This window comes from Gopherus flavomarginatus, chromosome 13 (assembly GCF_025201925.1).
Source record: "Gopherus flavomarginatus isolate rGopFla2 chromosome 13, rGopFla2.mat.asm, whole genome shotgun sequence".
Taxonomy (NCBI): Eukaryota; Metazoa; Chordata; order Testudines; family Testudinidae; genus Gopherus; species Gopherus flavomarginatus.
This window is the reverse complement of record NC_066629.1, coordinates 28,953,547-28,981,066: the sequence shown is the minus strand read 5'-3', so window position 1 is coordinate 28,981,066 and position 27,520 is coordinate 28,953,547. Positions and strand designations below refer to the sequence as shown.

Here is a 27,520-nt window from a genome sequence, read left to right as displayed (position 1 = left end):
TAAAGTCGCTGTTTAATGCTACTTCATTTGTTAATTAATACAACAGAAGGGGGCTTAATTCTCGCTTCCCTGCTTGTGAAACTTCCTCGTGCCTCTAGCCCCGCTCCCCTGACGCTCGGTTTAAGGCGGTTTTTACCCGCCCACGTGAGGGCGCGCCCGGCCCTCGCCCAGGCGCGCCGGCGCAGGGTGGGAAAGCGGCTGCTCTTCCGCGGCCGCGTTTCGCAGCGCCTCTGCGGCGCCCCAGTTACATGTGAAGCCTCGTTTCACGCCGATCAGAAATCGCGCGCCCGGCCTCGCGGGTGGTGAGATGGCGGCGCGTGTGCGCGAAGAAACCGCGCACAACCCAGCCCGCCCCCCGCCGCGCGGTGTAGCCGCGGCTCCGGAGGGAGGCAGGGAGCCCATGTTGTCCCGGCAGCGCAGGTTTAAGTGACGCGAGGGGCAGAAGGAGGAGCTGGCGGGCCTCGGGCAGGCCTGGAGGGAGCGGCAGAGGCCGAACGCAGACTGCGACTGCCCCCTTTAAAAGAAGCGCTGATGAGCGTGGCGGGGAAATGGCCGAGGCCGAGCTGAGGCGGGAGGACGAGGTGGGTATAAGCCTGAGGAGGCTGTCCCCGCCGCAGCCCTCTCCCGCCACGGGGCCGGGCCGGGCCAGGCCAGGCGGTAACGGGTCACACGGCTCTAGCGGAGCGTGCTCCAGGCAGGGAAAGCCTGGAAGCGCCTAACAGCAGGTGACGGCGGGTTCTTGGTGGGCTCCGCGTGGGGCGGTCGCCAGTGGAGTGAGGGTGCGAAGAGTCTGTGTGTCGTGCGGGACACACCGGCTCCGCCAGGAGGCCGCTTCGAGACTAGCGCTGAGGTAACGGGGGCGGACCCAGGGGCCGGGCCTGCCAGCCTACCCGGCCGGGAGGGGGAGGGCACACGAGAGGAAGAAGGAAGCCGCCATCTTGGAGCTTCGAATCGCCATAACAAGGCACCAAGCGGGCGAGTGCGAGGACTTTTTTTACCCGGGAGAGCGGGCAGCGCAGCCGGCGGCGGCGGTGAGGAGGGTGCTGGGGGAGTGGCCTTCGGGGCTGGGCATGGGGCCGCTCGGGCATCGGCCTGTACTTTGGCGAGGCGTGAGACCTGCGGCCTGTTCTGGAGAGGGGCCTGGGCTGGGTCGGGCCTATCGGGCGGCCATCCCGGATTGGAGGGGTTACACTGCGGAGAGACTTGATGGGTCTCATCCGCCTCCCATGGGGGGCCCTGCAGGCGTGTTAGGGCGCGGGGGGTGAGCAGCACTTTGCCAAGGGGCGGCGCTGCGGGGTGTGCGGGTGGTGGGGGAGGCTGTGAAGTGGGGGGAGGCGTGTAGCTGCTAGCCTGACCGTGCGGCGGGGTTGGTGTTTCACGCAGGGTCCCCCACCGGCGGGGTTGGTGTATCTGGGGAGCAGCGCCCCCCTCGGTGTCTGGGGCCCGGAGGGGGCGGGGATGGTCTTTTGTTTCCCCGGCGGATGTTGCCGGAGTCGGGTGCCCGCTGATGTTGCGCAGATACGTTTTTAGGGTTGTGCCTGTTCCTGCAGGCTGCTCCTGTCTGTTCGCAGATAAACGCGGCGTGTATACGTTTGTTGTTAAACCGGGGCGCCCCTCGGCTGTGGTGGTGCCGGGCTGCCCCTGTTTTTGCCTGCTGAAGTAGCCTCCTTCCCCAAGCTCTGCAGAAACCGCTGCGGACACTCATACTGTCACTCCCAGGCAGAGGCCCATGGCGATGTGGGAGTGAAGCAAAAAGTGTAGAAGCTGCTGCGCTCCATTGTTTCGGAAAATGAAACGTTCAGTTATTTTTCGAGGGGCAGTGGGGAGAGGATGAGAATATGGTTGGAATTTCTAAACCGGGGTCGGCAACCTTTCAGGAGTGCTGTGCCGAGTCGTCTTTTAGTCACTCTAACTTAAGGTTTCGCGTGCCAGTAATGCATTTTAACGTTTTCAGAAGGTCTCTTTCTATAAGTCTAGAATATATAACTAAACTATTGTTGTATGTGAAGTAAATAAGGCTTATAAAATCTTTAAGAAGCTTCATTTAAAATTCATTTAAAACACACAGCTGCGGGAACTGGTGGCCAGGACCCAGGCAGTATGAGTGCCACTGAAAATCGCATGTGTGCCATAGGTTGCCTACCCCTGTTCTAAACTGATTGACGCTGCAGTGAGGGCCTTAGTTTGAGGGAATGTAGGTCTGTTCTGGAGCAGCCCACCTCTGCCTCAGGACTTTAGAGGACTGTTTGCTTGAACCCTAGCAAACAGTGGAAGACATGGTTCCTGGAGTCACTTAAAAAGCTCCCCTAATTTTGCATTTGTTCATGTAGCATTGTGTGCTCTTTTTAGGCAAAAATCAAAGTTCCTCGGGGAAAGGAGGATGTTTACTGCTGAAAGGGAAGTGGAAATGTGTAGGGCAGCAGCTTCCATAGTCTGCATACGTGGTCAAAATCAAGAAAGGAAATGCTTAGAATAGGGGTGGTGAGCTTTACTAGTAGAGGGCACTGGCTTTCAAAATGGTGGGGGTTGCTTGTCCCTGAAATTTTAGTGTTTTTTTTTTTAAGATTTATTAAATATAGTTTTACTTTATTACATATTATACTTCAAAGTTTTGGAATCCTACTGTGAGTGCGGGTTAAGATATTTAAAGGCATGTTGCCAGGTAAAATAAAAATGAAAGTGGGTACTAACAACACATTATTAAAGTTTAAAGTTGAATTTACCTCTTGCTGCATCTTTCTCTGCTGTTTATATTTTTTTACTTCGATATCTGAGTTGTAGCACAAGGGAAATGTCTTAATCCAAATAGTGTTTCCTTTGACTTCTTAAAAATGAAAATATTGTTATTAAAACACTTTACAAGATTTTTGGGTCTGTGGCAGTATTCCTGTAAATTAAAGGTACTTGAAAATGACATCCATCTGAAAATATTTCAACTCCTCATAACAGTGTACCATCTAAAATGACTGACTGTCCCAGAGATTGGAGGAAAGGGGTGTGTGTGTGTGTTTTTTTTTTTAAGATTGCCTTGTGCAGTTGGCAGTTCTTCACATACTAATTTGAATTGTTTCCCTTCCTTAGTAAGTTGTTGCTGTCTTGCTTTGAAACAGAAATAAAGTTAAAGGGGAATGTTTGGGGAAAAAAATAAACTTGATTATAAAACCATAAAAGTTGGCAGACTCAGAAGCAGGTTGTAGTACCTGAAACTGCTTTTAACTGTTTTTGAAAGTGATTAGATGTTGGTGTCCCTTTAAGGAATGTTTGTATTTGAATTATGTGGGTGGATTTTACCTGGGTATGGGGAGAGGTATCTTGTAAACAGCATTTTTATAAGAATGCAGTAATCAAGCAATGCTGCTTCTGTTTTGTATTTATTGTGTAAAAATGCAGCTGCTTTATGGTGATACTTACTATATGTCAAGCCTGTAAATCCTTTTTTGAAAAGGCTATTGATAGGCTTGTAGAGTTTACTTGTTAGTAACAATTCTAGGGTTACTTCAAAGAAATTAATCTTACAATTTTGTACTTTAGTAATTCACTATGAAGAGTGTGTTATCTTGTTTGCTAAATAGTCAGTTATAGTTAATTTTCCAATACTCTGCCATTAACTTTACATTTGTTTTGTATGTATCTGTTTTCTGAGAGCATCAGGCAGGTTTTTCAGTTACAAACTTATTTTGAATGTAACTCAAAGGGTGTTAGCTCAGTTAAAAAATTAAGGGGCTAATCTCTATTGATAGTTTTGTATTTGAATTTCTATCTCTAATTAGAGAACTTAACCACTGTGAGTAAATATATAAATTTTTTGAGGTTTTGTGAATGTAATAAAACAGGAAGCTGTTTTGATTCACTGAGAGTGAAGGACTTGGTTTCACTATTTGAAATTGAAGTTTTTTGTTTTTGTTTTAAATTGTACATCTTACCTGTTAAACCAGCTGTTAAAATTAAACCTCTACTTAAACAGAAATAGAATTCATAAGTTTCAGATTTCCAGTGTTTTTCAGATAATTTTCATCTTGCATACTGTATTAGTGTGCTCTTCTCTCCCCCTTCTCCAATTGAGATATTAAAGTAATTGCATAGTGGCCCCCACCCCCCGTTTTCCCTATAAACAGCTGCTATGTTCTGCCCCAGAGGTGGCTGCACTTCAAGCTTGGGTGGAATAATCTCTGTGACTCATACCTATGTTCCTGGGGTGTCGTTAATATTTGTAAAGCACTTCATTACATAAAAGATGTTAAGTACACGTTTTTACAGAAAGCAAAGAGTCCTGTGGCACCTTTATAGACTAACCGAAGTGGGTCTTCACCCACGAAAGCTTATGCTCCAATACTTCTGTTAGTCTATAAGGTGCCACAGGCCTCTTGTCACTTTTTACAGATCCAGACTAACACGGCTACCCCTCTGATATTTGACGTTTTTATAGAGCTCCACGTGATGCCATAAAATGATAGTTGTGGGCTCAGTTTTAAGTAGGGAAGTTACCTTTTGGTTTATTTGTGACACTTGATCTTTTGGGTGCCTTTGTTTAAAGTACTGAGGATTTGAATGCTTGTTCTGGTAGTGCTTCAGTTAAAGTATTGAAATCGTTTGTAATAATAGTAATGTGATATTTTTAAACACTCAGTCCATGTATTAATTATTTTTTTCTGCATCTTTTTCAGACTGAAGTGAGTGAATTCAGATATAATTCAACTTTGTTAGAGGGCTTTTTTTTTAAAAAAAAAAAAAAGTTGTTCCACGGTGCATCAGAGCAAGTTACTACTTTACTGTTGAGTGACTTACAGGTGCTTGCCTGCATTGCAATAAAGGACTCATATATTGAGCAAGACTTATTTATCTCTTCATTTTGGAGAGTCTAATAAACTGTTATTACAGTTTCTGTACTGACTTTCAAAGTTTTGAAGTCTAAAAAGACATCTTTACAAATAAAAACATGAGCACGGCCAGAACAGAGAACCCTGTTATAATGGGTCTATCCAGTCAGAATGGGCAGCTGAGAGGCCCTGTAAAACCAAGTGGGGGCCCAGGAGGTGGGGGGACACAGACTCAGCAACAGATGAACCAGCTGAAAAACACCAACACAATCAATAATGGCACTCAACAGCAAGCACAGAGTATGACCACGGCTGTTAAGTAAGTATTTGCATAAATGTTAAGCAGCATCTTAAACAATGTTTGAGTTATCAGGCATTGGAGAGAATTTAAGATTTCTTGTGTTGATATTTAAGTTTTATGTCCTATTGTTACTTTAAAATTCAGTGTAGGCGGTCAGATGAGGAATATGAACTACTGATAATTCAGAAATGTGAAATTAATAGACGTTCTCTGACAGATTCTGGTTATTTGTCAGTTGTGAGAATTAATGGTTAAGGCATTTTCTCAAGTTGTATACTATTGAAAAGCATAGGTTGATGGCCTACTTTAATTTATTTTCTTGATGGCTTTTCCCCTAAGAAACACCACCTCATCCTGATCACTTTTTCAGGATCGATAATAGGGATGAGGGGAAGATGTGGAGTCTATTGTAGTTTAATACAAGTGTATATGACCATAGCTTAATACAAGTGGCAAGTTGTGACATAAGGGACCTTAAAGTCATTTTGTTCTGAGTATTGTCTTGTCTCTGTCCCCCACCCCACTCATATACACACACAGTTCAGTTACATGACATTTAGTAGATATTTTTCAGTAAATGCTAGAACTAGAGCTAAATATTTTAAAACTGGGAATGCCAGTTTTTTATTTGACTTAAACCACTCATTTTCTTTCCTGTGGGGTGATTTGCAAAACATGATTTAAAAAATGTCTGATCCCTCAGTTTTGATACCTGTATACTTCATTCAAACCTGCACCTGGAACAAGTGCAACACTAAACTCTTACTCCCTGTCCCCAATTTAGGAATTTCTGAAAATGCATTATAAAATGTGGATTTGGGAATTGAAACTGGATTTGGACAGCTCTTTCCTCCAGTTTCCAAGTTTTGGTCTGTTATAAGAACTAGACACTTGTGCATGGATAATTATTTTCTTCTGTAGTGCATGAATGAAAACTATAAACATTTATGCTTTTAATTGCTTTTGTAATTTTGAAGAAACTGCATCTCAGATGAAAAGAATGCAATTCATAAAAGCAGTCCAACATATAGTTTTGGTTTAAATAGTCAAAAATCTTGTGTTTGAGAGTCTGGCTAACAGAACATGGTGAACTGATTATCAGCTGGGGGTGGGAAGAAAACTTCTCTCCTTTTTCCCCGCCTCATGGTTTATCATTGTACAAATTAGACAAATGAATTGTAGGTTCTTACTGTCTTTCAAGACATTAGCTATGAGCACTTCACACTATTGGAAGCAGATACAGGTTATGATGGACCAGTGCTTTGTTATCATATGACAGTTCTTATAATCCTATTTTTTCCAAAGATAAGGTTGGCTAATGTTACTTGTCATGTTTGGTTCTGAAATAGTGAGGGGAACTTGATGAGGTGAAAAGTTGTTGACCATATTTGCTAATGGTTAGAAGAGTGAGTAGATAATCAGTGCTTGAGAGACTCTTCTCTTAAAGTTTTCTAAGATAAGAGCAGCATTTTTGGTGAAATAATTAGGCCAGGTTCTTTGGTGCATTTACTACATTGCACTATTTAAGTGGATGCTGTTTAGAGAGAAGTATAATGCTCCGAGTTTTGGGAATTCAGGGACTTCTGAGTTCTAATTCTTGTTTTGTCATGGTCCTCCTTGCCTTGGGTAAATGGTTTAATGTCTGTACTTCAGTTTCCACATCTGTAAAACGGGGGAAATAATGTCTCAGGCAGGTTAAGGTTTTGTGTTAGTTTGTGCAAAGTACTAATTGTTACTAAAACAAAATAGAATTATTTAGGGATATTAACTAGTGCCTTCACATTGCAGACCTGGTGATGACTGGAAGAAGACTTTAAAACTCCCTCCAAAAGATCTGAGAATCAAAACTTCGGTAAGGATGTTTTAAAGGTAACTGTAAGCATAGGGTTGAGGATATAAGATAAATTGCAGTGACAGTGTGCTAACAGTGAGATAATTCATTTCTGATCTATTTTTAAACTTAATTAAAAGTAGATAGTAATATACATTTTTAGAGCTACTTGGCAAATGTGTTTCCTTTCTCTCTCAGGTATGTTGAAACTCCAGGATATATTTTTACTTACTCTAAGAATACTACAGGATGAAGTCTATTAGAGCTTTTACTGCAAAACAGATGCAAAGTTTTAAGTGTGTATGCAGATTACTTTGCTTGGTTCCCAGTAAGCAATACTACCTAATTATCCATGGTTGCACTACACAGATTTTTGTGAACTGCTGTAAGACGAATGGTTGGAAAGGACTTATTACTCCATTTTGCCTGGTCTTTGGCCTGCATTATTCTGTCGGACCAGTTTGTGGGGATAATTTGTATGAACTGGTCTTACTGTTCTACTTTCTTAACTACTCAGGATGTGACCTCCACAAAAGGAAATGAGTTTGAAGATTACTGTCTGAAACGGGAGTTGCTGATGGGAATTTTTGAAATGGGCTGGGAAAAACCATCTCCTATTCAGGTTAGTGCAGAGCAGATTCTTTGTGCCACATGCTGATTGCTTTAGTTTAGATATCTCATAGTCAGTCATTATGAAGTTTTTGGGCATCTTTGAGGTTTTGACACTAAGGCTTTGACAGTATAATTTCTGAGAAACTCACTTCATACTAAACTAAAAAATACCTAGTAACATAGAAATTAGACTTTTTTACCTATTAAAGGCTTAACATATTCTTCTGTTCATCATAGAGAGGTTCGGGGGTTGTAGGCCCCAATTTGCTAAGTTACTTCCAGTGTGTAAGTAGTCCCATGGACGTCAGCAATCTTCTCTGTTCACTGTTATGGACAAACTTAATAGCTCTGAGTTGATCTAAGCACCACAGAGAAATCTCTGTAGAATCTTACTGCAGTTCATCTCACCCCTTAGTTGCAACTCTGTGCCAGTCTAATCACAAACCTCTCAGCAGAGGTGGGACAAAAGGTGACGGAGATGCACTTCAATGGAAGCTAGTACAAGCCTCCAGTAAAGTCCTCTCACTCTTGTTCTGATGTTTCTCTTGTTTTTGTGATCTGCAAATTATTTTCTAATTTTTTTTTAAATGAGCACTGGAGAAGGATTAAAGTACACACAGTTTGCCATTTCACCTCATCATGGGGAATATGATACAAGGCATTCTGAACACTTATCTTCACCCAGGCTCTAAGTCTTAAGGAATGGTTTTATACTTTTTACTGAACAGCAGAAAGAAAAATACTTCTGGTTTTTGAGTCTGGAGCTGGCTCCATAGAGAATGTCTTCATTTTCAAAAGCTAATAAAGCTCTCCTGTTTTCACAGTGTAATGTTAAAATATGTACACGGTCTTGAAGTCACGGAGGCAGTTTTCTTTACTTTCTACCTAGACCTTTTTTGGGTCTAATTGGTATCTGGAATGGAGGTTAGGTTGGAGAGCCCTTCTCTCCCCATGGGATAGTTTGATAGCACCTCTCCCCCATCTCCTTTGCTGTACCTAATATGTATACACGGTGCACATTAGGATCATTCCTGTGGTAGCTGTTCCATTCAGTCTGCCTATGACCAGGCTAGACTAGTGGGGCATTGATAAATGGGATACTGGGAGCAGTTTTCTCACAAGTGGAATGCTGAAATGCCTTTGCTTGATCAGTCTGTCTTGTGATGAGGCTGGTGTACTTTCATATATAGGGTCTTATAACTCGCTTTTGCATTGGTAAGTTCTCCTGTCCCTTATTGGGGTCAGTGTTAAACAGAGCATATCTATATCTATAAAAATTAAAAAAAAAAAAAAAAAAAAAGCTGTAGTTGAGGTGGTTCTTCTGTTGCATTGCCCTGTGCTTGCTTTTCAGGAGGAGAGTATTCCCATTGCTTTGTCTGGTAGGGATATCTTGGCTAGAGCTAAAAATGGAACGGGCAAGAGCGGAGCCTACCTCATTCCCTTACTTGAACGGCTAGACTTAAAGAAGGACAATATACAAGGTGAGCTGAAGACAGTTTTACATGAAGCTCTATCTACGAAGTAACATGAGTAGCCTGGCTGCTGCACGCCAGTATTGGTGGGATGAGATATTTGAAGATTGTATGCATCCGTGTAGCTTGATGGCCTGCAGATCTATACTTAAAATTGGTGGTTGAATTTTTCAAAGCAACCTGGGGATTTGGACATACTTTCAATTAAAATTAATCCCCAACACTGCTTTGAAAATTTCAACTACTACAAATTTCTCCTCCATCCTTGCTTATATGCCCTGAAAAGAAGTGTGGTGTACAGGTGGCTGGGATATAAGTTGTGGCTGGCGCTATATAACAGCATGCAAGGAATGCCAGTGCTTCAACACAGTGATACTTCCTTGTCATGAAGAATAGCCATGCAGTTTCCATGACAAGTCATTAAGAATTTTCATAGACCTCCTTAAACCTGCTAAAGTTTAGCCATCATAGAGTTTGAGTGTATGTGTTCATTAGGATAATCATTCTTTAATGCCTTTTTGAACTGGGAGGAAGGCAATATTAAAGGATAAAATGCATCCTGTATGCTGAGGATTTTGTGTATCTTCTCTTTCAGCAATGGTGATCGTTCCCACTCGAGAATTAGCATTGCAGGTCAGTCAGATCTGTATCCAGGTTAGCAAACACATGGGAGGTGCCAAAGTGATGGCAACAACAGGAGGAACCAATCTGCGTGATGACATCATGAGGCTTGATGATACAGGTTAGGACACTTCCCAATTAAGGTTGCTGCTTTTTAGTTGCTTGCAAAGTACTTGAAAGCCTAGCACTAAATTCTCCTATTTCAGCTATTATTGTCCTAGCATTGGCCTTTTATGAGCCAGGCTTAGGTTTTATGCATACATTCTACGCTCGTTTGTAAGGACTGGTCTTTGCGAGCATCTAGTTTGCAGGAAACGGGGGTGTAAATATGCTGTGTGCTAACTGTCTAGGTGGACTCTGCTTCAGTGCACTATAGGTTCTGTAGTGCACTTTGATCTACACCACTTTGAAACAGCAAGACCTCTGAGCATACTACAGAACTTATAGTGAGTGGGAACGGGGTCCATGTAGACGATTAGTATGTCAGGCTTTCTTGAGGTAGATTTACACCCCAATTTTCCACAAACTTTCTGCAAACAAGCCCTTAAAGTTGACTTAGCGTAATTGTCAGCCAAGCCAATGTTGTGTATTTGTACTGTTTCTAATCCAAGCAAAAAGTCACCTAAATGTATTTTCTTTTAAAATTTACAGTGCATGTGGTGATAGCTACTCCTGGGAGAATTCTGGATCTCATCAAGAAAGGAGTAGCAAAGGTTGAACACGTCCAGATGATAGTACTGGATGAGGCAAGTTGCTGTCTTAACGATCTGCAAAACATGGAAAGATATTTAACATGAAGATACAACAATGACACATCTCTGTAGGCCTGCTCATTGAGCATTGTTGGCCATTAAAATGGTCAGACTTTCTGTAGACACCATAAAGCTGAGATTGATCCATTTCTGCATTTTTTAATTTTTTTTTTTTGCGGGGGAGGGGGGAGTCGTTTGGGAGGTATGAGTTTTCAACATGTACTTTTCTCAGAGACTGATAGAAGCAAACTGACAGGGAAAGTTTGCTTTCCCCTTATTTTGTAGGACCACTGAGCATTAGGTTAACAATCTCTTCTGAAAGGGTAGCTCTTACTCTTCCGTTTAAAATGACTGTTGTAATACAGACCTCTCAGTATAAAGTGATATACAAAGATCTAGTAGAGTCATAGTTTCCAAGGGGTCTGACCTCCTGTACAACATATGCCATAAATCTTCCCCAAAATAATTCCTAGAGCATATCTTTTTTTGATCAACATCTGATCTTGATTTAAAAAAACCACCACAACCTTTGGTAAACTGTTGAAATGGTTAATTATTCTCACCATGAAAAACATTATGCATAAATTTTCAGTCTGAATTTGTCTGTCTTCCACTTCCAGCCATTGAATCATGTTCTACCTTTTTCTGCTAGATTGAAGAGTCCATTGCTAAACATTTTGTTCTCCAGTAGAGTAAAAGTGACGTTCCTTCACTTCCTTCAAGGTCTCTTGAAACAACTGAATCAGTCAGGGTGCTGGGAGTGTGGGGATATGAGAAATAGCTTGCTACATCCGATAGACATTGGGTTCATGCTGGATAATCGGCTGACCCTAATCTCCTAGTGTGATGCTGTGGTTAAAAAGGCTAATGTGATCCTTGGATCCATAAACGGGCATCTTGAGTAGGAGTAAAGGTTATTTTACCTCTGTCTATCACTGGTATGGCTGCTGCTGGAAAAGTTTGTCGTGTTCTGGTGTCCCCAATTAAAGAAAGATCTCGAAAACTTGGAGAGGGTTCAGAGAGCCGAGAGAATTATTAAAGGGTTAGAAAACATGCCTTATGGTGAAAGACTCAAGGAGCATAATCTCTTTCACTTAAATAGCTGACTGCGAAGAGTTACAAAGGAATCTCACAAAATTGGGTGCTTGGGCAATGAAACGGTAGGTGGATTTAATCAATGTTGAATTTCGAAGTAATGTGCATTGGGAAAACGTAATTCAACTATACATACAAAATGATAGGGTCTAACTCAACTGTTACCACTCAGGAAAGTGACATTGGAGTTATTGTGGATATATCTCTGAAAACATCTGCCCAGTGTACAGTGGCAGTCAAAAAAGCTGCCAATGTTAGGACCAATTAGGAGGGGGATAGATACGATAAAAATCATAATGTCACTATATAAATTTGATGGTACACCCACAGATTGTATACTGCATGCAGTTCTGGTTTCTCAATCTCAGAGATACATTAGAATTGGAATAGATGCAGAGAAGGGCAACCAAGTATTAGGAGTGTGGAACAGCTTCTGTATGAGAAGATAGTGAGACTGGGACTGATGAGCTTAGAAAAGAGATGATGAAGGGGGGAAATGTGATAGAGGTCTATAAAATTATGAATGATGTGGAGAAAGTGAATAGGACAATATTATTTACCCGAAGGGTAAAATGAAACTCATAGGCAGCATGTTGAAAACAAAAAAGTATTTCACAGAGTCAACCTGTGTAACTTGTTGCCATGGGATGTTTTGAAGGCCAAAAGGATAACTGGATTCAGAAAGGAATTAGATAAGTTCATGGGGGATAAGTCCATCAGTGGCTGTTAGACAAGATCCTCAAGGTCACAACCCTGTGCTCCATGTGTCCCTGTATCTCCCAACGGTGTGAAGCTGGGGCTGGACAATAGGGATGGATCACTTGAAATTGCCCTGTTCTGTTCATGACCTCTGAAGCATCTGGCACAGGCTGCTATCACAGACAGAATACTGGGTTAGATAGGCCAGTCATCCAACCTAGTATGGTTGCTCTTCTGTTAAGGTAGGGAACTGATCAGTCTGTAAGTTCATACATGGGGAACAAGTATTAAATAATGGTCCCTATTCTAGCTGAGAGAGGTGTAACATAATCCAGTGGATGGAAGCTGAAGCAAGTCAAGTTCAGATTAGGAATAAGATGTACATTTTAAACAATGAGTAATTAACAATTGGAACAGTTTAGCAAGGATGCTGGTAGATTCTCCATCACTGACAACTTTTAAATCAAGATCAGATCTTTTCTGAAACACACACACACGCTCTCTCGCTCTCTCTCCGTGTGTGTGTGTATAGGAATTATTTTGTGGAAGTTCTGTGGCCTGAGTTGAGCTCCAATTAGATGATTGCAAGGATCCCTTCTGGCATTAGAATCTATGAATTCCAGTTAAGGAATGGGAAATCTCTTCTGCTATTCCTTCTTCAGTCTGGTATAGCTCTTAAATTTGAAGAGTTGGACGTGAGGCAGGATAAATTGCATTTCTCAGTGTTTGCAGTTGAAGTAAAGCTTTTCCCTAGTAGGTAAATAAAGCTGTCCATGAAGCATTATACTTAAAGCAAGCTTTCTACCCCACAAATTGAGAACATTAGTTATATATCATGTTCTAACTTAACATTAATAAAAAATATCTGGAATTTGGTGTATGTGTGAGATACAGGTTTTCCGTCTCATTGCAGGCAGATAAATTGCTGTCTCAGGATTTTGTTCAGATAATGGAGGACATTATTCTTACGCTACCTAAAAACAGGCAGATTTTGCTCTACTCAGCCACTTTCCCTCTTAGTGTACAGAAGTTCATGGTAAGTGGCCTCTTGATGCCCATTTGGGTATGGAGTGCACGGATGTGTGGAGACTTTTCCCTCATGCACATAAGTAAATGTGGATCATGTAAACTGTGTCATTTCCCCCCACCGCCAATGTGATTTTATGCATGGGTATTCTAAGTTGCATTCTGGATTTAGTTTTGTATCCTAAAAAAAAATTAAATGGGAACATTAAATAAACATGCATTGTACATAGCCAGTATTAATAAGAGAAAATAATCTCTGCAACTGCGGTCTTGGGATGCACGCTCCTGTTTGGCTTTATCTACTGTGGTCATGCTAGCATCACCTGTCAACATAGTTATGCATCTTTGTGTATTTGATTCATCTCAAATGTTAGAATAGTAGGTTAGGTAAGACCATACTTAATTTTTGTGAGTAGACAGGCATGTCTTTTCTACCTTAATTTAATTTGAAATGCCTCTTTATTTCAGAATTCCCATTTGCAGAAACCCTATGAGATTAACCTGATGGAGGAATTGACCTTGAAGGGAGTTACCCAGTACTATGCCTATGTAACTGAGCGGCAGAAAGTACACTGCCTCAATACGCTATTCTCTAGGGTAAGTATGCTACTGGGCAGCGTGATGCAACTAGAACACCAGTCTGAACCACTTCATTTATCCTTCAGAACATAACTTAATGGCAGAGATCCATTCTCTCAAGACAAGAGATTTTTCTTAACCTAGTGTTTTTGTTGTTTAAAAAATGGCTTTCTTTGAATGAACAGTGACATCTTGGACTACTTACTTTCATGCTGTAGCTTTGAAATTTGAAGCCCAGGCTCTTTACTGAAAATGCATATTCTCTTGCCATACTATTAAACTGCAGACCTCCTGGTGGGAGAACTGTCATTATCTTCTCTTTGCAGCCAGAAGAGTGAGTGACTTCTTCTAGCTGGAATCCCAGATGCACGTTTTGTATTCCTGAAAAGGATGCATTCTCCTCAGATTTCAAAGCTTTGTAAGTAAAATTCTGCAGCTGTTTAACATCTCTCTCTCTCTCTCTCTCTCTCTCTCTCTTTCCAGCTCCAGATTAACCAGTCAATCATTTTCTGCAACTCCTCACAACGGGTTGAACTGCTAGCCAAGAAGATCTCCCAGCTGGGCTATTCCTGCTTCTATATCCATGCTAAAATGAGGCAGGTGAGTGTGAAGCTATACCAGTTAGTTTGAAAGCAACTGATAAAAACTTAATACAGCTGTGAACTAGAATTTTAATATTTAGTCCAGATTTGCTAGTCCTTCAAGAACTGTAACTTAAGTGTTGTACTGTTTAACGTTGATGTCATTGTCTCAAGATGAGAGCTAGTTTAGTTAAAGAAATCTTGATCATATTTCTTAGCACAGCAACTCGGTCACATGATCAAAAGCACCTTAATGAAAACCAGTTTTGATACACATTTCATGTTTTATATTTAAGTTGTCTTATGTGATTCCATTGATATGTTTTCAGGATTTTAGGTCAGTTCTCATGGTTTAGCTCCAGACTTCAATACTGATCTTGTTACTGATATGAAATGTCACGTCTCACCAAACTATCAAAAATTGGTGGTAGGATCAGATGCCATTTGTAACTAAACTTCATTTTGAAACCTTTGATTCCAATTTATAAAAAACAAATGTATGTTAGAATTTTTCTGCTGCTACTTACTGGTAGGACACGCAATCTAAATACTCCCTGGGCTGTAAACAAACTTATATGGTGCTTTCTGGCTGCTCTCAATATTGACTGTTCATTGAAATCTGAATAAAAAGTTGGTTCTTGGTGGCACAAATCACACTTTCGACTGATCTTCAGAGCACAACACAGTGCATATTTGTTTATGCATCCCAGGCCTATAGTTTATTTAAACTGGTTGCCTAAGATTAATACTACTTGAATTTTTTTCAGTGCTGCCAAGGTGGTCCATGGTTATTGATACGTAAAAATAAGAGTACTGAGTGAAGACTTGAGTTAGCAGAAAGAGACTGATTTTTCTTCATACATTGATTTATAACATAAATTCTGAATCTCTAAGCAATAAAGTAAATTGAATATTTTTACTCAACAAATAACCCATTGTCTTGAAAGACTTGACAGTCAAAATATCTAGAATGAAAATAAGTAACTTTGCAAATTTTAGATTTTCTTTAGAACGTCTGTAATCTGAGTGTACTACTAGGAGACCTGATTTCTAATCCCAATTGATTTATTGTGACTTCAGGCAAATCACTTAATCTATCTGCATCAGGCCTTCTCTAAATACAATTCTGTGTAGCTTTTCAGTAGAGAAGCCGATGTAATTTAAATTCATACAAGCCCTTTTGTATAGACACTCTTCAGTTAGTGCTTTATATTCATTTACTTAAACAGATTGTCCATCCAGGGGGATTTCATCAATTAATCTGCATTAGTTTCTAACCAGTTTAGTTAAATATCTATACACAAAAGTTGTACCAAAAGCCTCTTTTGTGAAACACTTTATAAAAAGGATGAAAGCACAAGAAGTGCTCAGTATTATTATTGAAGAGGTGTGTTCAGTTCTGCATGTTCCAGTGTTTTATTCCAGCTCATGGGGGAGAGGAGTAATAGGATCCATGTTTCAGTTTGTAAAAGCTGCTAATATTCTTTTTTACTTTACCAGGAACATCGTAATCGTGTGTTCCACGATTTCAGAAATGGCTTATGCCGGAATCTTGTTTGCACTGGTAAGTGTTTTCCTTTCTTTTAATTCTTTTTTCAGTTTTAGTAGTAAAAACAGACTGTTTGACTTCTAGAGGTTGCAACTGGAACTAGACTTATACACAGTTCACCTGCTTTTTATCATCATGAAGAAAACTCATACTTGCCTTCAGTGATCAGAAACTTTCAAGACTATTAGAAATGTTTGGCTAGAAGGGACCTTGAGAGGTCATGTAGTCCAGCCTCCTAGTGCTGAGGCAGGACCAAGTAAACCTAGACCATCTCTGACAGGTGTTTCTCCAGCCTGTTCTTAAAACTCTTCAGTGAAGGGAATGCCGGAGTCTGTTCCCAGAGCTTAACTTCCCTTGTAGTTAGAACGTTTTTCCAGATCCCTAACCTAAATCTCCCTGGCTGCAGATTAAGCCTATTATTACTTGTCGTGCCTTCAGTGAATGTGGAGAGCAGTTGATCGCTGTCCTCTTTATAACAGCCCTTAACGTAGTTCAAGACGGTTGTGAAGTCTGAGTGAGGACTTTTTATCAGGGTTAAACATGTTTAGTTTTGTTAACCTTTCCTTAAAGGTCAGTTTTTTGTTTTTTGTTTTTTTTTTTTTTTTTTTTTTTTTTTCCTAAACAATTCATCACTTTTGTTGCTGTCCTCTGGACTCTCTTCAGTTTGTCCACATCTCTCCTAAAGTTTGGTCTCCAGAATTGGATGCTTATCTCCAGCTGAGGCCTCAGCAGTGCTGAGCAGAGCAGGACAGTTGCCTCCCATGTCTTAAAACGGGGCTCCCCTGTTAACACACTCCAGATTCTTAGCCTTTTTCACAACTGCATCACATTGTTGACTCATTCAATTTGTGATCCACTATAATGCCCTGATCATCTTCAGCAGTACTATCCCCTACCCAGTTATTCTGTATTTTGTAGTTGTGCATTTGATGTTTCCTTCCTAAATGTACAACTTCACATTTATCTTTATTGAATTTAATCTTTTTGATTTCAGACCACTTCTCATTTGTCAAGATCGTGTTGAATTCTAATCATGTTCTCCAAAGTGCTTGCAACCACTCTGAGCTTGACATCATTTGCAAACTTTATATGCTTACTCCTAACAGGAGATTTCAGGCATATATATGCAAATTGTGGCAAAATAAAGACAAAAGGCAAATGTTAAATTCTCCTGCCCTCCTCCTCCAATACTGACTTGGAATGTTTTTGAGGCATTCATTATTTGCATATTATCATGAACCATGTAGCGTCCTTCCTGTTTATGCTGAGTTTTACTCATATCCCACCTAAATGATTGTGTAAGAGTAATTTAGAAGACGACCCTTTGATTAGTTTTGCGTTTGACACATGGACTGCTTTTAAGGCAGCATTTGACACATGAAGTGCTTTTAAGGCAGTTATGTACTTTACATAGGATAATTTTAGGAGCAGCTGAAGCATAACAAAAAAAACTTGTTTAACCTTTTTAATAATTGTAGCATCTTCCTTTAGGGCCTCTTACTTTATCAGTTACGTAGTCTGGCCAAGCTCCTAGTATGCTGCAGAGCATCCCCATATGTTGTAGGTAGCAGTCATTACCTTGCTTCCTCCTAAATTGGTGTTTAGTTTTCGAAAGGATAACTACCACCAGAGTGCATGACAAACTTGATACTAAAAAAGTAATTTCTACATAGAGCGGTATAGCTTACTTTTACACACTATGTCAACTATTGAGGATCAAACTTGCCTATGAATCCTTCTTGTAATTTAGTTTTTGCCACAATCTTAGTATCTTTAATATTTATACATGTAAAATATTAATTAGTTGAAAAAGTATGTAGGTACTCTGCACTAACTTTGTTCTGTTACATTTGTGGGTATTTTAGATAAAATTAAGGTAAATTGATTCATATTTTGGAGAAAAAAATATTAGTGTTCCGTTTTAAACAAACACTTAAAGAACTGTGTGAAACTGTGCAGTCCTGCCTTCATTCAGCCTGTTGTCAGGATTCCCCCACTGCAGTAGTTGCTGACAAGTGGTGTTGCTGACTTCATCAATTCAGTACATGATTGGAAGCTTGTATTCTAAGAATAGTGACTTTTTAACTTCTCTAAAATGCACCAGAAGTAAGGCAAAATAGTTAAATTAGCTGGAAAACAAGTTCTATAGGCCTTTAGAGACTCGATTGAAAGTGGTGTGCTTTCCCTTCAAGGGGAAAGGGTGTTGTGAAATGGATGTTCAGAAGTAGGCAAAATGCTAGAGGAGTTGTTCATATGAAGGATCCTCAATACCAAGTCTGGAAAGCTCGTGTCTTGATCATTCTTCACAATGTTATCCATGCCCAAAATGGATGAGGGGAAGATTTTAAAAATAATTAAATACAAAATAGGCAGCTCTCGCAGGAAAGGTTCACCATCCAGTTTCTTAAATATACTAACAATGTTTTAAGGGTATTTGATCATGCTCAAGTAGCCTCTCCATCCTGAGTAGACTTTTTCCCCTAGCTCCTGTGATACCCTCCCATTCCAGCTAGTGTGGTGTTTTTGGTGAAATAAAATCCATTAATTAAATGGAATTCTGTTTCAGATCTGTTTACCCGAGGTATTGATATCCAAGCTGTGAATGTGGTGATAAACTTTGATTTTCCAAAGCTGGCAGAGACGTATCTCCATCGTATTGGCAGATCAGGTGAGGGGAAAAAAAGTGTTCTTCAGGGAAGCTGTGCTAATAAATAATTATTTACTTCTGCTTTTTATTCTGAAACATTGTGAGTATCTCTAAAATGGCTTGAAGCGAGTTGGTGGGTGGTTTTCATTTGGCCTGTAGAAAGACAAACTTCATTGCCATTTCACCAAGGGAAAAGCTGTGTAAAGACTTTCTATTTTAAGGTGTGTTGGAGCATGATACAAAACAGGATTAAATGGTTAGGGTATCGAAATTGGCCCAAATATCTGTTAGCTTTTTAATATTTTAATCAATATATATTCAGCCTCCTAAGGCTGACAGGTTCCTTCTCTTGGCAATCTAAGAAAACTACTCAATTAGCTATGTGCATGTGCATTTTAAACACACCGTTTTTTTTTTCCTGCGGGGAGTGGGAGAGAAGATTTTTGTGGATACTTTGGGTCATTAACAATAAGACATTTACGATTAATGTCTTGACACTATGTATATAAATCTTAAAGATTAACAATATTAATATATTGTACATTTTCCTTTTTTCAAAATAGTTTAAACACAACCATAACTTAGTATGAATAGTTATATATAATATAGACTTACCAACTTTTTTGTTTTTTGGGGAGAATCTGAATTTTTTTGGAGTTGTGGTGAGAAGGAAGTTTAAAGAGAATAGAAAGAAAGGAAAGCTAAGGGGGGAGAGGCAGGATGATGTAGTTCAGTTATTAACCTCTGGTGAACACACACTTGTAGCTATGACACTTTTTTTTCCTGTGTATACTCCAAAGATTTTTGTCAGATGTCTGAATGTCCGTGGATTGAAACTTAAAATTATTCATTCCTAGCTAGCAAAGGCACATCGGAGAGGACTTAATCTGTAAAGTTTGAATTCAGTTGTATTTGAGTTATCAGGGGTGAGGGAGAATAGAGAGAACTGAATTTTGCACGCCCCCCCTTCAAAAAACCTGCCAAACATTGCATACAGTTATTGGCTTAACTTTTCAATAGAATTTTGTCATTGGGCAAACACTAGACAGAGGACAGTAGCCTGAAAGGAGACTGTTCAGAAATCTATAGAGTTAATTAGTGTATTTTAACATCGTTTTTCTCCTGTGGGGAGCAGAAATGTCTTTTTTTTTCTTTTCTACAGCAATAAATGGGGATGTGAAACTTGAAATAGCTACTGTACTGATGTGCTTGAGGGTTTGGATCGGTCAGTCCTGTTTTGAAACTACCTTTTTTATTAGTGCATGATCACATGTAATCTGGTCATGTGACAACCTCCAGACTTGTGTGATAGAACTGTCATTACTTATAGCCTTTCTTTTTGTGAAGGTCGCTTTGGTCACCTGGGCCTGGCCATCAACTTGATCACCTATGATGATCGATTCAACCTGAAAAGTATTGAGGAGCAATTGGGAACTGAAATTAAACCCATCCCAAGCAACATTGACAAGAGCCTGTATGTGGCAGAATACCACACTGAACCTGTAGATGATGAGAAACCTTAACCATGTGCGTATGTGATTGTTCAGAAAGCCACTGAATTGAAGGCTGGGTGTGTGGCACTGGGGAAATTGAGGCAGATAGAACAAGTTGATTTGTATGGATCACTTCACTTTACTTTTTTTTTTTTCTTACCATTGCTTCTCCTTTAATTTTTGTCCATTCCACTCTGCATGGTTAGCTCTTCTGGGTGAGCTGCAGTAAATAAGGAGGTAACCTTCAGACTAGCTGTTCTGACCCAAACAGGTATCAGTACTCTGTCATTCTCCTGCATACCCCCTCGTTCAGTAATGCTATGCCAAAATGCACGAACAGGTGCTGTGAACTCAATGGATAAACTAATTAATGAATGAGCATATTATGCTTACAAGTAATTTATTGTATGAAGCAGACTTTTCCTCACTTGTGAGTTGCCGACTTGTGTGTTTTCAAGGTAAGAAAAGAGTTTATTGCCTGGTTACAGGAAACTCTGAGAAGGGAAGAGGCAATAAACGTGGCTCTCTGCTGGATTTAGGACTCTTATAATCCTTATTGATTCATTAGTATTGGTAACACCCAAAGGCCCTGATCAAGATACCATTGTATTAGGCTTTGTACAGGCCACTTTTTTTTTTAATTTCAGAATTTCAAATGGAGGTGCAGACCCCTTTGGAAATCTTAGATAAAGTCTGCGAACCTCTAGATGTCTGTGGACCACAGGGTGAAAACCACTGGTATAGGCAATACAGTAAGACAGTCTCTGCTCCAAAGAGCTAACAAGGGAGTGTGACGCAAGGGATGACGGGATGAAAATAAATACACCTCATTGCATAGACTAGCTATTGCAGAGAATTTATGGGTCTTGATTTCAGTTTTTTAGAAACTAGCTCTTCTCAACTGACACAGCTGCTATTGGTTAACTGACCCCTTATGGGGTTGCAGCAGAGGTAGGTGGTGAGGGCTCAGGTAATGGCCTTATGGATCAATTCGAGGAGACTGTTGCATACATGAGGTTCAGCAAGAAAGAGTGCAGAAATGGCTGTAGGAGAAGCTGAGAAACAAGTGGATGAGACTAGCATTACTGGAGTGGAGGAAGTTGAAAAGCTGATGCAATAAGGTGATTTAAATGAGTAGGAAGGGGCGGAGTTGTGAAGGGCCTTGAGTGTGAGGGCAAAGTGTTAACTTTGAGTCCTTGTGCTGGTACTCAATTTCATACAAAGGGAGTGTGATGGGTAAGAAAAATGTCTGAGCAGCTGTTTTTTGAATGGATTTGGGAGGAGCAATGCATGTATGTATTAGGGGTGTTTAAAGGTTAACCAGTTAACTGGTAAGCATTAGACTTACGGTTAACTAACCTTAACCATTAACCCTGGTGGCCCACACTAGCCAGAGGAACCCCAGCCCCAGTAGTGCTGGGCTGGCGGGAGGGACTCAGCTTGCGCCACACTGGCAGGGCCTTGGCACTGGCTGGGCCTGAGCAACCTCAGTTAACTTTTAAATTATATAATTTTAATTGTTTAACCAGTTCACTTTTTTTAACAGATATTTACATCCCTAGTATTAATGAGGTCAAAGAGGAGGAGGTTAGAGTAGGCAAGATGAAAAATGAAGGCCTGAACTAGAATTTTAGCAATGTTATGAATGAAGAAATGGCAGGATTTGAAGGTTGTGTGGGATGTATTGGGCGAGGGAGATGCCAAAGATGATCTTTGGGTTATGGAGTAATAGGAGTAAAGGAAGGATGAGTGATTTCTGCAATAAGAAAGTGGGAAATGCTGAGGAAAGATGCATTCTGTTTGGGCAACAGTGAGCCGAGCATTTCACCGGTTAAAATGAACAGATTCAGGCTCCTAGGAGCCTACAGTCTTTCTCATTTCCTGATCTGTTGGAGATGCTGTATTTGCTTATGTAGGCTTCTTGAAAGAGAGAAAAGCTATGTATGTTGAGGATGGTTTATTTCTGTAATTCACCTTGGTTGCCACTAGATGTCTCTCTGAAATGGCTTTTAAAAAAAATAAAACAAAACCCCAAAATGCTAGTCTGACTTCCTAGCACCACAGACTGAGATTCTCCTGCTTATGCTTCAGCCTACCCAGCAAAAATGTTTGCAGTTGATGAGGTAAATCCCTCATGTTTGTTTGGAATTGTAGTGCTAGTTAACGTACCCTGAGGTTATAATTCAGCAGTGTAGACCTCCAGAGACTTTGTGGACACTTGACTCCATCCTCAGTCATTGTACTATCTTCCCTATAGATGATAGAAAAGGAGAAAGTAAATTCTTTTGTTTCTAGAAACATAAACCAAAACATTGATCAAGAATCTTAATGGATCTCTGAAACAATGCATAATCTATTTATTCTAGAAAGAGTTGCACTGTGAAACTAGATATAGGAGTAGACTATTTAACTTCGTAAAACTATTCCAAGGAAGCAATAACAATCTGTTTCCTCACTGGAAATATTGAAGGGGAAACTAGTAATTCTGGTCAAGACAGGCTAACTTATACCCATTGTGTGGCTGGTGGAGCAGCCTTCTTTTTGAAGGAAAATGTTGGTGACTAATTGTAATACCTTAATTAAAGATTTAGTGTACAGGAATTGGTTAAAACAAGTTTTAGAATGCCTTCAGAAGGCTGAATGGTGCTAGCATACCTCTTATAGCTGCCATTTGAGAGCCACTGACAGCAGAAAACCTGTATTGTGGGTAGTCTGAGGCACAGAAGTGTAGCCTGCGCTTGTGATTTGGGTGCTTGAGGTATAGGAGGCTTTCAGAGTTGTAAATAAATTGTTCTGAAATCTTTGATTAAAGAGCTTAGCCACTTAATCAAATGATGGCTTCTTATTTTTTAAAGGAAAGTTCCTTTTTTCCATGCACTCATCTTTTGGGTGTTTCCTTTCTATCACTCAGTTTGAGTGGCAGCTTCCCGTTTTTGTTACTTTATTCGACAGTCTTATGTTTGCTATAAAAGCAGTCATCAACATGTACCATGCTATATCCTTTTATTTAGTAGGGAATGTTAGGCTTGTGTAGCTGATCAAGCAAAGTGACTAGAACTTTAGTTAGCTTTAGCAAAGCTGCTAAATCATAAAACTGAATTACTTTTTTGTATTTTTTTTCCTTGATTTTGAAAACAATGTTAGAGAACTAACTGCAGGATCTTTTTTTTTTTTTAGGCTTTGATTACAAACACCAGAAGCTGAAGCCCCTTGATCCAGATCTGTGACACATTGTTTCTTTGGGGATATCCTTCTCTCTTTGGGTTTTTCATCTTCTTTTCATTTTGGAACTATGAAGACTAAAGAGCTCAGACGTATTTTCTTTTCTTTTTAAATTTGGCAGCAAGGAAGAAAGAAGATAAAAGAAGGAATACTTTTTTGTTTTTTCACTTGTTTGCACTGTGTGCTGATTGAACATTAGTTGCACTAAACTGCTGGTTTTAAATTTTTTTCTTTTGGGGGGCGCAGGGGCAGCAGCAGCAAGAGAAGAAGAGAAACCCTGAAAAGAGAAGAAACTTGATGAACAGAAGTTTGTCTGCGATTTCAAATTCTCCAACAGCTTACTGAGTGCATTTCAACTTCTCCCTGGTTACTCATCCGTTTTAAAGCTAAACAGCTTGTTACTTATTCGTGCAAAGTGCCTTATGCTATGAGACCATTCAGAATACCACCTTTCAGATACAGCCCGTGGAATCAACAGCTTTTTTTTCTTTCCAGGTCAAAAATTTCCAACCCTTCTCTTGCCCTCCCCCAACAATACTCAAGCCCAGGGCCGTGAGATGAAACGATCAGTAATGTAACACCTTTTTTGTTTAACTTTTTTTTTAAATTGGAGGAGTTGATATGCAACTGCAGTTCACCCACACTGTAAATACATGTATTTAAAACAAAAACAACTAAAAATCTGAGCTGATTAGGTGCAACATCATAGCTCTAGAAGGAAAGAGCAGCCTATCATCTTTTGCAGGAGCAATATGAAAAGTTCATATGCTCTAGCAGCACACTAAAGACTGGTTTCCATAAGTCTCCATTCGTAGTTACAGCACTTGATATGTAGACTTATTTCAGAACCATGGCCCTCTTTCCTCTGGCACAGTGTCCCATTGAAAATTGGATGTGTATATTTGTATAAACTTGTAAATATGTTTTTTCTGTTTTGGGTTCATATATAACTTTTTTTTTTTTAAATGAAAGTAGCTGGGGCTAAAGGGATTAGACTGATTATGGGAGCAGCTAACGGTGAGAGGGGCTCAGTTTTCTGCAACACTAAACATCTGAAAAGTGCTCTGACCTCTGTGAAGAGCAGGCCTAGACAAGCGTCCCTTATCAGGGTGGGTTTGGTCTGGTGCTTGCAATATTGTCCTGTACCGCTCTTTTTGGAAAAGACTACTTGTTGGGTTGGAAAAGCCTAAAAATCCATAGCTTAACTTGCTTGAGGTACGCTTTGATTTCCCTCTTAAAATTCCAGGAACTTTACAAGCTCTGAGGACAAAGACCTGTGTTCCACCTTGGCATGAGGGAAATCCAGGAGCTATCATTGTAGCTAAGTAGAACATAGGTGTGAATTTGGGTTTAAAAGAAACAATAGAAAACCAACTTACATGCATAAACTGACCGTTCTGGAGCTCTGTTGGGTGTTTCAGCTCCTGCAGCATTGTGCATACTCTGCCCAAAAAAACATTTTTTATATAGATTTGAGCCGGAAAAAGCAAATCCTTTAACTTGTTACTCTGAAGCTGCAGAAAGCTGCTTGCCATCTTCTATGTTTTGGCATGAATTGCTGTCTGTTCTGCATTGTATATTGCTGGAGAATGCTTTATGGTCAAATAGTGTTGCTTTAAATTGTGCCCCTCCCAACATGCTTGATGTTTGGCCTGATCTACAGGCAAAAGGAGTGAGACAGATCGAATCCGGTAAACTTTTTTTTTTTAATTTTAATTTCCTTTTAGCCTGTTCAACTACAGTTTGTCAGGAGGCACCTGGATGAAAGCAATCCCCTTTGATCAGTTGTACTTCGCATATACCGATGCTATACTCACACCATGCTTGTTTACCTGAATATGGATATGGGAATTAATAATAATTTCTCCCCATTTTGACTATAAAAAGTGAAATTATTTGGGGAGGGAGCAGGGAAAGCAGATTTATCCATTAAACTCCTTGAGGATCAGAAATAGAGCCAGGTGCCTCCTGGTGACAACTTTCAAGGTGAAAAGTGTGTGCCCCTCTTCCCCTTCTCCCCCCACCCCCATATCTACAGTGACTCTGTAATAACTATAGCAAAAGCTGCACTAAAGTACAAACTCAAGAGCTTGGTCACAGGCCCTCTGTGAGCCACTTATCAAGTTGGCAGGTATCAAATGTAAACTAGTTTTTGGGGGGAGGGAGTGAGTTTGTGGGTAGTAAATTTTGACCAAACGTAAAATCTTGCTCTTGTACTGCAGCCAGCTTATGATTTTTTTCAGTGAGACAGAAGAGGGATCATTTTAGTGCAACAGAGATAAAAAAGAAAAGTGAAAATAAAAATTCTTATGACAGAGCATGCACATGCAACGAGAAAAGGATAGCCATACTGAGAGTCAAAAGTGTGTGCTCTGCCTGGATTTGTGATAAGTTAGCCTGGTGCCATGTTCTGATGGTCCCTCTTGAAGCACAGAATTTTTAAATTGAAAGTATTAAAGTCAGCCTCTGAGGATTGACGCTTACCTAGACTATCAGGGGCACCATTTTTAGGTGGCTTTCTCTAGAGGAAGGAAGTGGTCTGATTCTGGTGCTAATAGGCTATCTCTAAAATGTACATGAACTTGCAAAAGGAAAGATGCTCCAAATGACTAGGCAAATCCTAGTCTTTATTTCTCCCTCATCAAGGAGTGTGTAAAACTTGACTGTCAGGTTTCTTCTGGTTCCTTATTTTTACAGACTACGTGTCAACATTTCCATGTATTATTTCAGAGCAAGTACCTGCTTTTAATAATCCCCAGGTCAAACATTTGTTCAGTGGTCAAGTTCTTAGTGGGATATTGAAACGTTTACATGCTTTTCCATCCTTTTCCCCCAGGAAGGCAAAACATTACATTGTTAACCTATAAATCTGATATTAGACCCTGTATTTTAAATCCCACAAGTGAAAGGAGGTGGTAGTGAAATGGGGGCACAAGTCTGTAGCCAGTTGAATCGTAACTACAAATCTGGACTGGCTTCTCAAAAGTGTATTGTATAAATGCACTGCTGAAGCTGGAGGGTTTCGCCAAGGGGAGGGGGGTGGGATGGTCGTAAATATTTTTTCATTTCCAGAATGAGATGGGAGCATCTTTCCTTTGCCTTCTGCTTTGTGTCTGTTTGTACGGAGCTGGGTGAGAACATGAAAGCTCGACACAAAGACCTTGCATACATTTTAGCATCAAATCATCTCATTCTGATTAACTTTGTTCTTTATTTTAGTGGTGGGAATGGGGAGGGTGTCTACACCAAGGATTTAGAAATGCTTCAGATGGTTGTATTCCATCAGTGACATAATGCTGGCATGAAGAGACCATCATTCAGCCTTTCTGTTTAAAGCCTTTTTCTAGTTAGTTTTTTACAAATATATGAATTTCTCTCTCTTCATGCCAGGAGTCCGATTCTATTGGTGTATTATCCATTGCCGGCAATGGACTTGATGATGATGCCGGTGCCAAGGAGCTTATTGGTTCACGGGAACAGAGTGAACTCTGCTCTCAGGGACTAGAATAATGTTGCTGCCACTGCAAAAGTTTGGTAAAATTAGTCCAAACCAAGAATATTTAGATGCCATGACCCTTTTAGTCCAATTTTAAACCAAGACTTCTCTTTACAACAAATACATGGTGTCTGGAGTGAAAAGTATGTCAGACAGATGAAAAATGGGTACATGAGGAGGGTAGTATGCCTTATAGCTTTGCTCCCTTCACCATTCTGCAGTTTAAAGTATTCCCCTACTTGAAGCATTATTAAATTCTTGTGTAGACAAAATTGGGAATGGGAGGGGGGAGGGATAGGATATACTAAGATACAGGCTTGCTGTATTTTAACCACTAATTGTGGGGAAGGGGTGTCTGGAGAAAAATAGTCACTGTTCCCTTTATTGAAACAAACTGGAACTTATTTAAAAAAAAATTTTGTTTGCAGTTCAAATGAGTTTATAATCCATTTGTCCCTGTTAAAAGGGCTGTGTTCCACTGATAAGTGAACAGGGTGGACTAGAACTTTGGAACATTCAAGGGATGGGAAAAATTGGCTTTTTGTTTAATTGGCAAACTGTCCAGTGGAGCTGAGTTTTCCTTGGGAATGTGTATGTCCGTATGTACATATGGGTTGGAAGGCTGTGACTATGTGAAAATCTTCACCGAGTTCAGAGTGCAGAAAAGATGAATGGTAAAATCCTGATTTTTGTTGATGAGGCTCAATAAATGCTCACTGGAACTCCA

At 40.2% G+C, this 27,520-nt stretch overlaps 1 protein-coding gene across 1 annotated transcript; it reads left to right on the top strand.

Moving 5' to 3' along the window:
• Window positions 1-890: 890 nt before the first annotated feature.
• Window positions 891-27,520, top strand: DDX6 (DEAD-box helicase 6). The gene is made up of 14 exons (XM_050922126.1): window positions 891-1,031; window positions 4,665-5,136; window positions 6,907-6,970; window positions 7,467-7,571; window positions 8,913-9,042; window positions 9,629-9,775; window positions 10,306-10,404; window positions 13,118-13,236; window positions 13,695-13,823; window positions 14,289-14,405; window positions 15,887-15,950; window positions 18,502-18,603; window positions 19,930-20,109; window positions 23,253-27,520. The coding sequence occupies exons 2-13, from the start codon at window positions 4,937-4,939 to the stop codon at window positions 20,103-20,105; spliced, it is 1,452 nt and encodes a 483-aa protein (XP_050778083.1). The 5' UTR covers window positions 891-1,031; window positions 4,665-4,936; the 3' UTR covers window positions 20,106-20,109; window positions 23,253-27,520.